This window comes from Leptopilina heterotoma, unplaced genomic scaffold, assembly GCF_015476425.1.
Source record: "Leptopilina heterotoma isolate Lh14 unplaced genomic scaffold, ASM1547642v1 Lhet_347, whole genome shotgun sequence".
Classification (NCBI taxonomy): Eukaryota; Metazoa; Arthropoda; class Insecta; order Hymenoptera; family Figitidae; genus Leptopilina; species Leptopilina heterotoma.
In genome coordinates, this window is record NW_025111030.1 from 45,149 (window position 1) to 59,896 (window position 14,748).

The 14,748-nt window shown below is 29.9% G+C and overlaps 1 protein-coding gene across 1 annotated transcript in view; it reads right to left on the minus strand.

The window, feature by feature from the left end:
• The window catches only part of LOC122505153 (methylsterol monooxygenase-like), a 39,501-nt gene extending 35,658 nt beyond the window's left edge, over positions 1 to 3,843 (minus strand). The window contains exons 1-3 of the mRNA XM_043616627.1: positions 3,576 to 3,843; positions 2,200 to 2,405; positions 1,037 to 1,285 (exon numbers count right to left, since the gene is read on the minus strand). Of these exons, the coding sequence (XP_043472562.1) occupies positions 1,037 to 1,285; positions 2,200 to 2,405; positions 3,576 to 3,807 (687 nt within the window). The 5' untranslated portion in view covers positions 3,808 to 3,843. The remainder of the gene's footprint in view (positions 1 to 1,036; positions 1,286 to 2,199; positions 2,406 to 3,575) is intronic.
• Between the last annotated feature and the right edge of the window lie 10,905 nt (positions 3,844 to 14,748).

A 14,748-nucleotide genomic window follows, 5' to 3' on the forward strand; every position in this document is an offset into this window, starting at 1 on the left:
AAGTTTCTAACTTTATTTTAAGATTTTGAATACGCGAAAACGATATAATATTTCCAAGATATTTTGAGAGTATGCAAAAATGTTTTGCAATGGCGACAGAATGATTGACTTTTTGTGGGTTTAATGGTGGAAACGAAAACAACTGTAAATCGTGACGACAATACATTGAAACGAACAATGCAGCAAAATGGATTCGATCGGACAGTTAAGGAAATACTGGTGACCCATGCAAGGTCGGTTCTTATTTATTGTCATCTATATCTTGCCCTCACGCCTTTATCGTTCTATAACGACCAAAGAAATCTTTATCAACGATCCGTGGAGAAACGGAAACCTTGAGTCGTAAACTGTTTTCACAAGAATCTAACGTCACCCTTACAATCTTGTCAAGTTCGCTTGGTGCACAAAGACGGCGAACACTATCTATTGTTAATTGATTTCTCTCTGTCAATTCAAACTTCTCCTGTGGCATTATAAAATTGTTACTGTTTTAACCACTGAATTTACTAAAAATATCAATGAACAAGATTTATTAGACCACTGATCGTATTACAACACACTTAAGGATGATCCTAATGTGTGAAAACAGGTGAAAATTTCGTCAAAAGGTTAATAAATCCCTAACTACCCGCTAGAATAACCAAACATTCAACTAACTCGACTGTTCGAGCAATGTGGACTAATATCGGTGATTAGGGTCGAGAAGGTAAAACATTAATCGGTAAATTCGTGCCTTCACTCGGTCTGGTTAGTGGTTAGTTTGAAATTTATGTTATTTGATTTGACGATCTCTAACGTGATCCCTATGTTTGTTTGAATAACGCTAGCGTTTGGAGAATTGTGCATCAATTAGTAACTCAGTCATCGGATTTTTAAATCGACTGATAAATTTACATAACGCATGTCCAAAAGCACCCTAATATTCAAACAACAATTCTCAAATTAAATACAATAATTAAAATAATAATTTAAAGTAATAAAGAAAATCTTCATATAAATTTGAATTGGAAAAAATAAAAGTGGTACAATAACTCACCATGTAAATGAACACAATAGGCCACTGAAGAAACCACCAAAACCAACCGTATTGGTTGAACGGATAATACACGAAACATGGTCCTCCATTAAACATATAGCAAGCTAGTAGAGCTGAAACTGAACTTGTACATAGTAAACTGAAGCTTCCTAGCATGATTTCATGTCGTTCCAATTCAGGTGACAGAAATTTTTGTGGTTGGCACTTCCATTCCTCAGGTTTGTCACGTTGACGAACGTAAAAGTACCACTGCAATATTCGAAAATTCAAATTATAATATAAACCCCTAGTTGATTTTATAAATAATTCCAAAAGTGGTTTGCGGTTGAATACTGGGCTATTTTTTAAATGCGAATCAATTCAGTTATTTTTAGAATAAACTAATCGAGTAAGTTACCTATATAGTAAGTCTTCGTAAATCTTGATCTAAAGTAATTAACGTATTTTGTAAGTAAATTTTCCATCACAGCTTTTTAATATCAATTTATTTCTGATTATCGATGAAAGAAACTACTTTCTATTATAAGATAAACTTTATTAAATTCTTTGATAACGAACTTTAATGAAAGTTAGAAATTCAAAATATTCATTTAATTTGACAAATAATTTCAATCTTTCGAAATGAAAAGATTGATAACAATATTATTTAAAGGCATTATTAAGATAACATACATAACTTGATACAGATCTGATAAATTTTACGATATGACAACGAGTTTTAATGTTTTACAAATTTACAAATCGGAATAGTGCAATTGCAAGCATTTTGTAATCAGATTACAAAATGACATAAAGTCCTCTATGTAAAAGAGAAGGTGTCGTGTACATTTGATTGTAACGAGCATGTCACAGCTGTGTATCCATTATTTTTTGGCGGATACACTAGCGAAATCCGATAGTCTAGAATTTATGGCATTAGCATCGTCAGATAGGAGACAATAGTTGTCAAATGGTCTGTGCGACAGTAATCGGCCCAGAACAGATGTGATATGCACACCTCTGAGTGAATTTGTGTCATTCAGTCATTGTGCAATTGTTTGTAATACCTTACTTCATTGTAATAAAAATAAATTAAAAGTTTTTTTAATTAATTTAGGGAGTTTAAAAGAACGTGGTAGACTAGATTCTCGAAATGAAAAATTGTAGCATTTTTGAAAACTTACGTGAATAAATCCACCTATACCATAGTACATTGAACAAGAGATTGTCATAGCCGGCACCCAGAAGTAAAATAAGTTCTTTAGATAAAAGCTCTCCATAGAGAGCTCACGCCAATTCATTGGAAATGACGAAGCGTTACTTGAGTTACTGACATTTTCTCCATATCCAAAATGTTTGACAAAGTGTATAAGAATCAGCATCCATTCACCTGATAAAGTACCAGAACACTTTTTTACAAAAACGAAAACTCGAGTAATATTCTTAATTAAGGGATTAGTTTTATAAAAAAAAATCTCTTTTCAAAAAAAAATTATTAAAAATGTTCATTTTTTCATATCGCTGAATGCCTCTAACCCTTTAATTAAACCAAAACAAAAAACCGTTAAAATTACAACTTTATATTTCGAAGAGAAATGTTGACATTTAAATATGAATATGAATCAGTCACCTAAAACTTTATAGGTCAACCAGTAAATTGAATGTACACACGAAATTATTGGCTCATCAGTTGCAAATGGTGATTCACCCTATTTAAACGTGTTCAAAAAGCGATCGATTTAATTTTATTGAAGGGGTAACAAAATAATTTTACATTACTAGAGATAAACGTTTTTTTTTTGCTCCAGTTTTGAAATAAGTTACAAGCTTCATTAAAGTTGAACGGAAATTTTCGTACGGCAAATACGGGATCATTCACATATTACGTCACATGCTTAGGGGGTGGGGGAGGGTCTGCAGTTTTGTGACGAGCTGTGTAAAAATTATCAATTTCTATGCAACAAAATGTGACGTAGGGGGGGAGAGGTAAAAAATTTCCCAAACTTGCGTGATGTTATATGTGAATGATCCCTAACATTATTTAAGTTTCTCAAAACATGAATGTCCTACTCTCCAAAGTATGGATTTAATATTAGACAAAATTTAAACATTACAATAAAATTATTTATTTAACTTGATTTTATTATTTAATTTTACTGACATAATTTCAAGTTGAAATAACCTAATTACCAGAGATATATTTTGAGATAGCTTTCAACCTTTCTTTACAACTAGATTTAACAATGACCATAAAGTCTTTTCACGAGACAATTCAGTGGCGAATGTCGCGACCATAAAAAGCTCATTTTATTTTGTCAATTGCAATTCTTGGAAGTCAACTCGCGTAATGCATTAATCCAAATACTTTCAAGATTTATTGACTTAGATGAGAAATGTTATTGAAGCAATTCTTTGAAGAACCTTATTTTAATTATGTGTTTTAAATTCTCTACTTTAACATATTTTTTTAAATTACCAATTTAAAACTTTCTCAGAAAGTTAAATTATTACAAATGTTGATTTTATTTTGTGGAAAATAATCGAGAGTTAGAAGCTTTACCTCTCAAAAAAGAACCAAGGAGAAAAATTGCACATGTCACAATTGACGTTTGTACGAGGCTGGGAAATGTGGACCAAATCTTCTCCACTTTGTAATTGTATTTTTCCATCCAAGTCACTGACATTGGATCAAAGAAAGATCCTCCTTTCGCCTCTGACTTTATGTTTAACTCATTTTCTATTTTTTTCGAATTTAATCTAGTTTCTGATGGAACTTCTTTTGCTTTTGTCATGACCACAACGGTATCAAAAAACCAACTGTTTATCAGCTTGATATTTTTATCAAATCAAAGTACTTGAATTTTTTTATATCGCCTCCCAATTTGCACACGCTTAAATTTATATCTGTGGCATATTGTATTCATATATTAACGTATAAAACTCATGTTGATAAAAAAAAATTTGCTATTTACGAATATCATATGATTATGTACGTAATTTTTAAAAATAAACGATAAAAAACGAAACAAAGGTAAACAGATCGAGAAAATATTTTAATTATAATATTTAATTATGTATTTATAATAAAATTACTAATTTTGTGATATTTGAGGAAAATAGTTAACTAAATTTTTTAATTTCTTAAAATTGTCGTATAACCATATGGTTGGTTAATCTTCAAGCTTTTTGGAGGCTGAATATTTTCACGATTAAATTTCTTTTTGAGAATAAGGAAACATCTTGAGATCTCCAATTATTATGAATATGGAAAATTGGTGCTTATAATTATGGACCGCTTGAATGATCTCGTAGGTTTTTTTTAGAAATCTAAATATTCTCACGATTAAATTCCCTTGAGTATAAGGAAAAATTTTTAGATCCACAAATACTGTGAATAACTTGTGATTTATTACTGTACGCTGCCAGCTATATAGATCTTGGGAGTCGACCCCTCTAAAACCAAAAATGATGATGATCTGCTACTTTTGAAATTTGTAAATCTGATTAAGGTTTAGTAATTAGCGATCAGAAAATTTCTGAGTTTGACGTTATAAGTAAATCCCATCTATATTTCAAAAAATGCCCGTCATATTGGATCCGCCTTTTTGAAATTCGAAAATATAATGTCGACTTTGAAATCTGTTAATTTGAAATCTCCTGTACCAGATTCAAGCGAGCTTTGATATAGTTTTACAAAATTCATCCACCATAAAGGATCCACCAATTTTAATTTTTAGAATTTCTCATGTGGAAAACAACGTATAAGTAAAATTTTAGTACTTTATAATTATTTCAGTGAAACATTTAAAAACTGCGATTTCTGTTTGATGTACTTTAATTTTTTTTATGAAATTCAGCAGATGCCTCTGGAGTTAAACGTTCTTTGGTAACCCATGGTTAAAGAATAGTGAAAACAAAAATTAATTTTTCATTAAATCAACTGAAATACCTATAACCAAACACATTTTAATTTTTTCATTTCCCAGTAAAAAAAAACTAATTCAAATGAATTGAAACGAATTAACATTTTTGGTAGGCTCCGATTCGTATTTGTCACAAAGGGGGATTCACTCAAGCTCTTTGTATATTTAATTGAATTTAATTCAATATGTACCAATTTGTCCAAACGAATTCGCATTCGAAAGAAATGGTCAAGGAATGCATTGAATTCGTGCTAACGAATTGAAAAAAATTAAAGGCTCAAAACTTGTCCAGTGAATTGGTACGGATAGAAGGTTCGGAAGTTCAATACAGTTTCACGAATTCAGGAAAATTGCATCATGGCTCCAATTCGTATTTGTCACAAAGCGGGATTCACGAAAGCTCTTTGTGAATTCTTTTTAATTCATTTCAATTAGTTTTCGTTTACTGGGTTTTTAACTATGGGCAAAGTATATGGGGAGAGGAGAAAACGTTTATTTATATTTTTAAAAATCATTATCGAAATTTTTAACTGTGGGTAAAGTATGGCAAACCAAAGAAGAAAAAATGTTTTCTCCTTGTTTGACATTTCTTGACCGTAGTTTATAAATATACGAAAAATATTCTTTCTTCACATTATAATTCGTCATCCTTTGCCCATAGTTTAAAAATATGAAAAAAGTTTAGTTTTTTTTTCATTTCGCGGTTTTCGCAGTAAACTTTAAAAATATAAAAAAAAACTTTTTTTCCTTCTCCCTATGATTTCCATATTTTGCCCATGATTTAAAATTGAAAAAATTGACAGTTTTTGTATCTGTCAGTTGATTTAATGAAATATTTTTGTTGTGACCATTCTTTAATCATGGGATTCGTTCATTATCAATACTTATTGCCTTAATTTGTCAAACTTAGTGCCATATTTCACCAAAGAGAGCCCTGACCATCTTTTACCCATACTTCCAATACTACAAGGGTTATTATTCTTTTAAACCATAAGACAATCCATTATTTTAAATTTACTAAAAAGTCGCCTATTTAATTTAAATATTATTAACAGTACTAGCAGAGCTACGCGCGCGCGAAATTTCTGCTTAATTGTCTTATGATAACTCAAGACCTTATTTCATTGTGTGTTTATAAAAATGTGACTAAGACTTTAAGATCTGTTTTGTTCTTCTTCTGAAATATTGGAAAAAGATTACAAATTTTTTTGAAAAATATTATAAAAACATAAAAACACGATAACCAAAAATTAAATTTAACACACTGAGCAGTTTTACGGCATAAATATAATAATGTTTTTTTATTTTTATAATTATTTCCTTAAATTGTTAGTTTTTTGGAAAACTGTATTATTTCTATGTTTTTAACTTTTAACATTGAGTTTTGTGGGAATTGAGTACATTTTCAAACCTATTTACTCACCACAAAGTACTTAACATTAAGAAATTGATGAAACATTTTTTAATACGAGACAGATATATAATGGTTAAATATCTTTTAAAAAAAGTGTCATTAGGTACCTGTGACAGTTTCAATAAATTAATTTGTAAAAATATTTAATGTTTTATACAGTATATTGAACAGCTGTTTAAGCATCTGGCAACATTGCACACAATTTTCTACTCAAAACTAAATGTGAACAAGTCATACCAAACATTTGCAACACGACTAAAGAAATACGGTGTTGCCAGACGTTTCAAAGTACCAAGCAAGTCAAATTACAAAATAATGGTTTTTGTTTTGATTAGTTTAGTCAAGCGATAGAAAAACTTTAAATAAATTAATTATATATTAAAAGAATTATTTTATTGAAGTATTCTTCCTTCTTTGTCAAAACATTGACACCGAGATTTATTGATACTCATGATATAAGCTGAGGTATAAGCTTAGGGGCCGTCCATAAACCACAAGGACAATTTTTGACCCCCCCCCATCCAATATGGAACAAAAATTTTTACTTTATATGCAATTGACCCTAATTTTGTCACTCGGTGGTTTTTAGGGACACTGATAACGAATTTGATGTAAGTTTTCACTAGTGACCAACCCGTTCAATGTTTAATTTTTAAAGAATAAAAAGTCTTTAAAGGCCAATTTAAAAATAAAATTATTGAAAATTAGCTTCTAATTTTTTTAAATTCTATATTTTGAGTATTTTTTAATTTATATTTCCAAAAATCTAAATACATACAAAAATAATATTTTAAAATTATTTGTAACATTTTGGAAAAAAACATTTATATTCAAAATTTTAATTGACATTCATCAAAAAATTAATTAGTTTTTTTTAATTATACAAAAACTCTTTTAAAGGAAACAATTAAAATTTGGTAAAATCTTTTAAAAATAATAAATTTTATAAATGATCAAATTTTTGGAGAATTTAAATTATAAACAGAATAATTATACGAATTAGTTTTTAAAAATATTTGCGATTGTTCACAACCAGAGGCGGGGTGGTGGTCAAAAATTGGTGAAAAATTGTCCATTTGGTTTATGGAACAACGATAAAATTTAAACCTCTCACTCATCTCCCTCTCTTTCACTCCTTAATCTATCTGTGAGTGAGAAAAGAAAAATAATTAGCCAATAAGGAAATAAGACGCCCTTTTCGTATTTTGGCTTGAAAGTGAAATTCCCCACTTTTCCTTCCCCAAATTCTGTTCCTCTCTTTCTATCTGACACGGAAAATGGAGAAAACATGATACCCCCTTCTAAACCCAAAAAGTAGGCATTACTTTCTTAACTATTCGGCTCTCTTTCGCTCTCACTGCGGACGGAATGTACACGCTCTGGACAGACTAAATGAAAGAATTCGACGATTATTATAGTTAATTATGAAGTAATAAATATTTTCGGAGTCTACTGTCTAGAATTGGTCAATTGACGCTGAAACAGACCATAGGGTCAATATTTGTTTCCTCAAGACAAACGTCGTTATTAAATTATTTGTCTATTATTCCTCCACGAGATCGTTCGTATCTAAAGTTTGTTTTCCACCTACATATTATCCTTAAGCACCATTATTCAATCGATTATTAATCTCGTCTACTTAATTGTCAGTAATTTGTATGTGGTTAAGGGAAGTGTGCCCAGTAAAAAAAAACTAATTCAAATGAATTGAAACGAATTAACATTTTTGGTAGGCTCCAATTCGTATTTGTCACAAAGCGGGATTCACTCAAGCTCTTTGTATATTCAATTGAATTTAATTCAATATGTACCAATTTGTCCAAACGAATTCGCATTCGAAAGAAATGGCCAAGGAATGCATTGAATTCGTGCTAACGAATTGAAAAAAATTAAAGGCTCAAAACTTGTCCAGTGAATTGGTACGGATAGAAGGTTCGGAAGTTCAATACAGTTTCACGAATTCAGGAAAATTGCATCATGGCTCCAATTCGTATTTGTCACAAAGCGGGATTCACGAAAGCTCTTTGTGAATTCTTTTTAATTCATTTCAATTAGTTTTCGTTTACTGGGTGCAATTTACTCAACTGATTTCAAAAATAGTTTATGACCAACAATTGGAATTCCAATAAATTGTTATTAATTTTTTTTATTGATTCCTTTTAATATAATGCAAAATATTTCATTCTTTATGTTCTAAAAATTAAATTAGTTTTGTGTGCTATTGTAAATTCCAGTTCAAGACCGCTGTAACAAATGTAACTGGTAAATGTTAACAAACCTGTTAGGAGAGTAATGCATTTGGTAAACAGTGTTTACAAAACTGATGCGATTGGATGTCTCAGAAAATTAGAATTAAATAAAAAGAAAGTAACCAGTGTCAGTGCAATTTTCAGTTTAGCAGTGCTCGTAGTCACATTGAAAACTCCATTTCGTGATTGGAGTGAATTCTAATTTTTTTGTTATAAGTATTGTTAATGATCATATGTTTGCATTTTTGAGTAAAACAATCCAAATACTACTTATTGTTGTTTTGTATTTATTCTTTCAATATTAAAATTAACATAATTGTTATAATCCCAAAGGATAATCTGAATATCCAAATGCTGCGAAGGATTATTTAAAAAAATATTATATAAGCAATAATGATTATAAAAATTACAAGAACTTATGTCACTGATTCATTCTGAGAAAATGTCCCATAAATTATAAATTTAAATAATTAAATTTTAAAATAAGGGGAGTAAGGGTTTGCACTTATTTTCTTTTATAGTTAAACACTTCAAGAATTTAATGGAGCTGGAATCAATAATTCAGTGTAAGTTGAAAAAAATATTTTTTCTTCAATTTTTTATCTGTTAAAATTTTGAACATGTTTTTCTAAAATCATTTTTTAAAAGTCCATGTTAATTGTTATTTTAAAACTACATTACCGATTCATTCAAACTTGCAGCACACTTTCTACATTATAAAATACTTCCCCCTAATGTTTAGTTTTACAATTTTTGTTGACAAAGGGTGTGTTCTACACACAAAATGATTTAATTTTTCTTAAAAAATAGTAATTTTCACTTCAAATGACTACGAAAAATTTCAAAAATAAATTAATTTAAATGATTTGAAGAATTCAAAGTTGCAAATAAGTTTGGGTAATAGCGATATCTATCAACGAACATTGAAATCATCACACAAATATCTTTGGTAATACAGATTTCTATTTTACGTCTTACCTTAATAAGGTAACTTAGATTCCCTAAATATGAAATCTTTGGTGATACAGATTTCTATTCTACTTCTTACTTTAAAATGGTAACTTAGATTCCCTAAATGTGAGACTTATTTTCATGAAGAAGTGCATACTCTTTAGGAAAGTGAAATCAATTAAATTCAGTTTTAATAAAAATGATCACAATTTGAATATTCATTAATAAAATAACTTTATTTTTTCAACCTTAATAAAATATTAGTGCAGAAGGTAAACGAAAAATTCTATCATGAGGTGGTAAAGCAAATCAATTACCATAGGCCGATAATATCATTTTCTTTAATAAGACACTTATTTTAATATTGCTTATAAATAATATATATTGTAAAAAAATATTTCTTTTCAAATAGAATATCTATATTTCTTTTAAATAGAATATAATCAAGATTTTAAATTAGAACCTCATGGATATAATAATTATTATAAATGATCGTGACGGTTCAAATGGAATGTAACATATGTCGTCTTGATTCATAAGGTTACATACTATTTACATAGAACTAATATTCAAATAAAATATAATCAAAATTAACACAGAAGTTTTCTAATTATATAAGTAAATTTTAATATTTTACCTCCTTCTAACAATTAACTAATAAAAGGTACACTTTTTGCAAGCATTGAAATAATTATCGAGTAATTATTTTGGAATTTGAAAAATTGTAGATGTCTAGCCTTGAAAGATCAAACCTGTCCCGTATTATTTAATTTTTTTCAAATTTGTTATTGAACAAAAACATTTATAATTGTTAAAAATATTTTTTTAAATTAAAAGATTAACCCTTTCACACCTAGGCAAAACTGTCCGGTTAAAAAAACATAAATGTAACGTTTTTCATAGTTTTTGAGGTCGCTGATTACGAATCTAAAGTCAGATTTTCAAAATTTTCATAATTCAAAATGGCGGATCCAAGATGGCTGAAGACAAATGTAAAAATAATCGGATTAACATGAAAATTGTTACTCGGGGGTTTTCGGGGTCGCTGATTACGAAAATGACATCAGTTTTTAAAAATTTAAAATGGCGGATCCAATGTGGTTGACGATTTTTTACAAAATTAATCCAATTGACCTTAAAGTTGGTTCTCGGGTGAACCCCGGTCACTGATTACAAATTCGGTGATAGTTTTTTAAAATTCAAAATGGCGTTTGCAATATAGTTGATAAGATTCTACAAAATTTATTCAGATTCTTGATACTTACTTTCAAGAGTTAATGCTTTTTAGACATCTAAGATCAATTGGATAATTGTAAAAACTGAGTTGCTGAATAATTAGAAATTTTTGTTGTAAAATTAGCACGAGTTTTATAATAAACATATTCTACTTTATTAATTTTTAAAAATTTCTCCGCAAATTATTAATCCACAATCTAAATTTAAAAATAGACTAAAGATTTGTAATCAGAGACTACAACAACCTCCCGAGTAACAAGTTTCGTGACAATCTAATCAATTTTGACATTTGTCATCTGTCATATTGGATCCGCAATTTCAAATTTTTAAAAACTAACATCAGATTCGTCATCAGCGATCCCTAAAACCCCCGAGTGATAAGTTTCATGTAAAACTAAACAATCTTTAAGAAATCGTCTGCCATATTGGATCCGCTTTTTTCAATTTTTAAAAACTGATGTCATATTCGTAATCAGCGACCCCAAAAACCCCCGAGTAACAATTTTCAGTCGATTTTAAAATGTTTAAAAAATTCGTGATTTTTAACAATAATTTATGAATTTTTCTAAACAATAGGAATTTTTTAAAATGATCTATGTTACATGTTTTTAAAGCCCTATTCTTCCTTAAGAGAACGCACTAAATTTGACTCAAAAATATTAATTTTCGTCAAAGATATTGAGATTTTTGTAAGTGGGACGTATATGTCCCATGGGCGTGAAAGGGTTAAGGGAGAACTTCCATGTTTTTACATTATACAATATATAATTTTACATTCATTATATTATTTACATTATATATATATATATATATATATATATATATATATATATATATATATATATATATATATATATATATATATATATATATATATATATATATATATATATATATATATACATATGTATGTATGGAAAGAGAGAAACTGTGCAGAGAACAATTTGAGCACCCAAATACAATAAATTTCAAAAAGGTACTTATTTTAATTTTTAATGAAGATAGAAAATTCGTTAAAGTTTTTAAATCCCCCCCCCCCACAGCATCTAAACTTACAGCAACATTGACAATATTGCTGCAAGTTTCACAATGTTGTCAATGATGCAGCAAATTTAGATGGTGTGGGGGCTAAGTTAAAAATAAATATTGGATGTGAGTTTTTGTATCTAAAATTTAAGTCCGCAACCGATTTTTAGAAACCCAAAGTGGCGTTTGACTTAAAATTTGAAAAGAAAAATAGTAGAATAATTAGTGAAAAAGTGATTAGTTAGTGCAGTCAATAAGTTTATTGACTAAAAAACACCAGGGCTATATAGCGTAACACGGCGTAACATGTCTGTCACCCATCATTGTACTAACCGGAACCGCACTGAATGGTGCTTCACTTCCGAGATTGCAAGTCATGGCTCTCCACTTCCCGAGCACTATCATCGATTGAAAAAATCGTCTGAAATAAAAAAACCCCAAAAAGATGAACTATCTTATTTCTCGTTATCGATTTTTATTGTTCAAATTTAAATGTAGCAATTTAATTTTAATCTATACTTCCACGTATGTAATTATTTCTGTTCTGAAACATTCCATTAAAATTAAGTAATTAAGAACAAAATTAAATATTTATTTTTACGTTTAAAACATAATTTAAAGTTGATCTCATCTCCTGCACATAGATATTTGTACTTACGAACGGAAAACGTATATTATTGTAAGTGGCTGTGCTTTTAAATTGGAAGCTACAAACTCGCTGACACGGTGCATAAATTATACGATCGCTATCTGCAACCGACCACCACACTTGCAATGCCATGTTCAAAGCCTAGAGGCAAACTCTTGTCATGTAAAAGGTCCTATTTATTATTTCAGAAATAAACATTTATTTATTAGCTATTAGGTTGGTTGAAATTGAAATTTTCGATATAAATTTTGCTTTTTATTTTTTTTCTTGCATTATTTCATCTTTTAACGTCATCATATATATTCTATAAATATGATAATTTATATTCAATGATACCTTAAATAAGAATGTTAGTCACCATAACACCCGTGATAATGATGCAAAGTGTGAATGTAACGCTAAATCATTGAAACAATTTTTTTCCATTCCCCGATTTGAAACAGGTTGATTAGCATTAATAATAATAGTGTTGGGCGAAGAGATGTTGGCAGGGGACTGTAGTTTTTATGTTTCCATATATAATAAACCGTGCAATATAGTTGAATAATTTATAAAAAAAATATCTACACGGGGGTCCAAATGCGAAAAGATGCCGACTCGGGTCCATGGGCGATTTTATAATTAGGGAACGAAACGAATTGTGGCGACATCCATATTACTGCTAACGAGCCTTCTTCTCGTTCGATCGTTTGCCAATAAATCACACCGCTGGAAGCTGGGGATTCGATGTATATGTGAAAGTCAACATTGGTCGTAAATCACTCGAACATATATAGATATACAAACACACTCGGATTCTTTTCATTTTTGCACATTCTTACAATTGTTAACGAATTAGATTTCTCTGTTCGAGTCAGTTGTCTACTGTGAGTTGTTTACAATTTTACAAAAATAAAACTTGGATTATTGTAAAATCCGAGGCACTATTAAGTTTAATTACTTAACTCGTCGATAGATGTTCGTTAAGAAGAATAATGGAAATTCTTGATAGACCCTGTCGAATAGTGTTGTTGATCTTGACTGGGGGATCTAAATTAAAACTATTTAGATTTTGGGATGGTATTTAATGTCAGCATCTTTGCATAAAATTCTTATGCACGGTGGTGATGTTATAAGAACAAGTTTATTACCAATAGGTATGTTAGGCGAGGAAGCATCGGAATCAAGAAATAAATATTACAAGAGCGACAGACAACATCATGCAAGACAAATCAGTCGAGAAGATAATCTTGAAGATGTATTTTATAGATCCATGGACAGTACCGATCTAATTATAAATAATATTAGTTTTCAATCACGAATAAAAAAGAAAAATGAAATTTTGCTGGTGAAAGAAATTGGGGATTTACTTGAAGTTCCACAAGAAACTTTAAACAATGACTATGAAGTGGAATGTGAAGATGAACAGATGGACATATCGGATACTACGGAAACTCTCGAATATTTACAGAACATAGAACGCAGCTGTTAGCAGAGGAAGAGTTGGAAGATTAATATCTTTGATTTTTATAAGAAAAAATGGGAGGCAAGGGGACTCACTCAGAAAGCACCCCGAATGTGATAGGCTAGGGGAACTCACTCAGAAACCTCCTCGAAATGTGGGAGGCAAGGGGACCCACTCAGAAAGCACCCCAAATGGGGTTTTAAATAGCACTGCAATTTTCTTGTGGAATACCCTCGAAACTACAATAACAGTAGGCGAACTGCAGGCAAAACAATAAAAAACATTAACTTTTTGAAATTAAAAACTATCACTTTTACTGTAATCAGCAACCCAAAAATCTAATTCAAATATAAATATAATTCAACTATTTTTGCATAATAAAGCCGCCATATTAGATCCGCCATTTTGAATTTTAAAAAACTAAGTTCAGATTCGTAATCAGTGATCCCAAAAACCCCTGAGTAATAATTTTCAGGCCAATTGGATCAATTTTTAAAAAATTGTCCATTGGATCCGCCATTTTGAATTTTAAAAAACTAAATTCAGATTCGTAATCAGCGACCCCAAAAACCCCTGAGTATTAATTTTCAGGCAATTTTAAATAAATGTTGAGTTTTGGCCAGCAAACTAGATCGCCTGGCCCACTGTGCCCTCTGGTACACCCGTTCCGAAATTACCCGATTCAGACTTTTCACCATTAGGTCCAATAACTGATGGACTTCTACCAGACAGATAAAAAGCAAACCATCTCAAAACAGAACTAGACAATTCGAACGATTTTAATTTTAAAAACAATATGTTGTGAGAAACCTTGTCAAAAGATCAAAGAAGATGATTATGG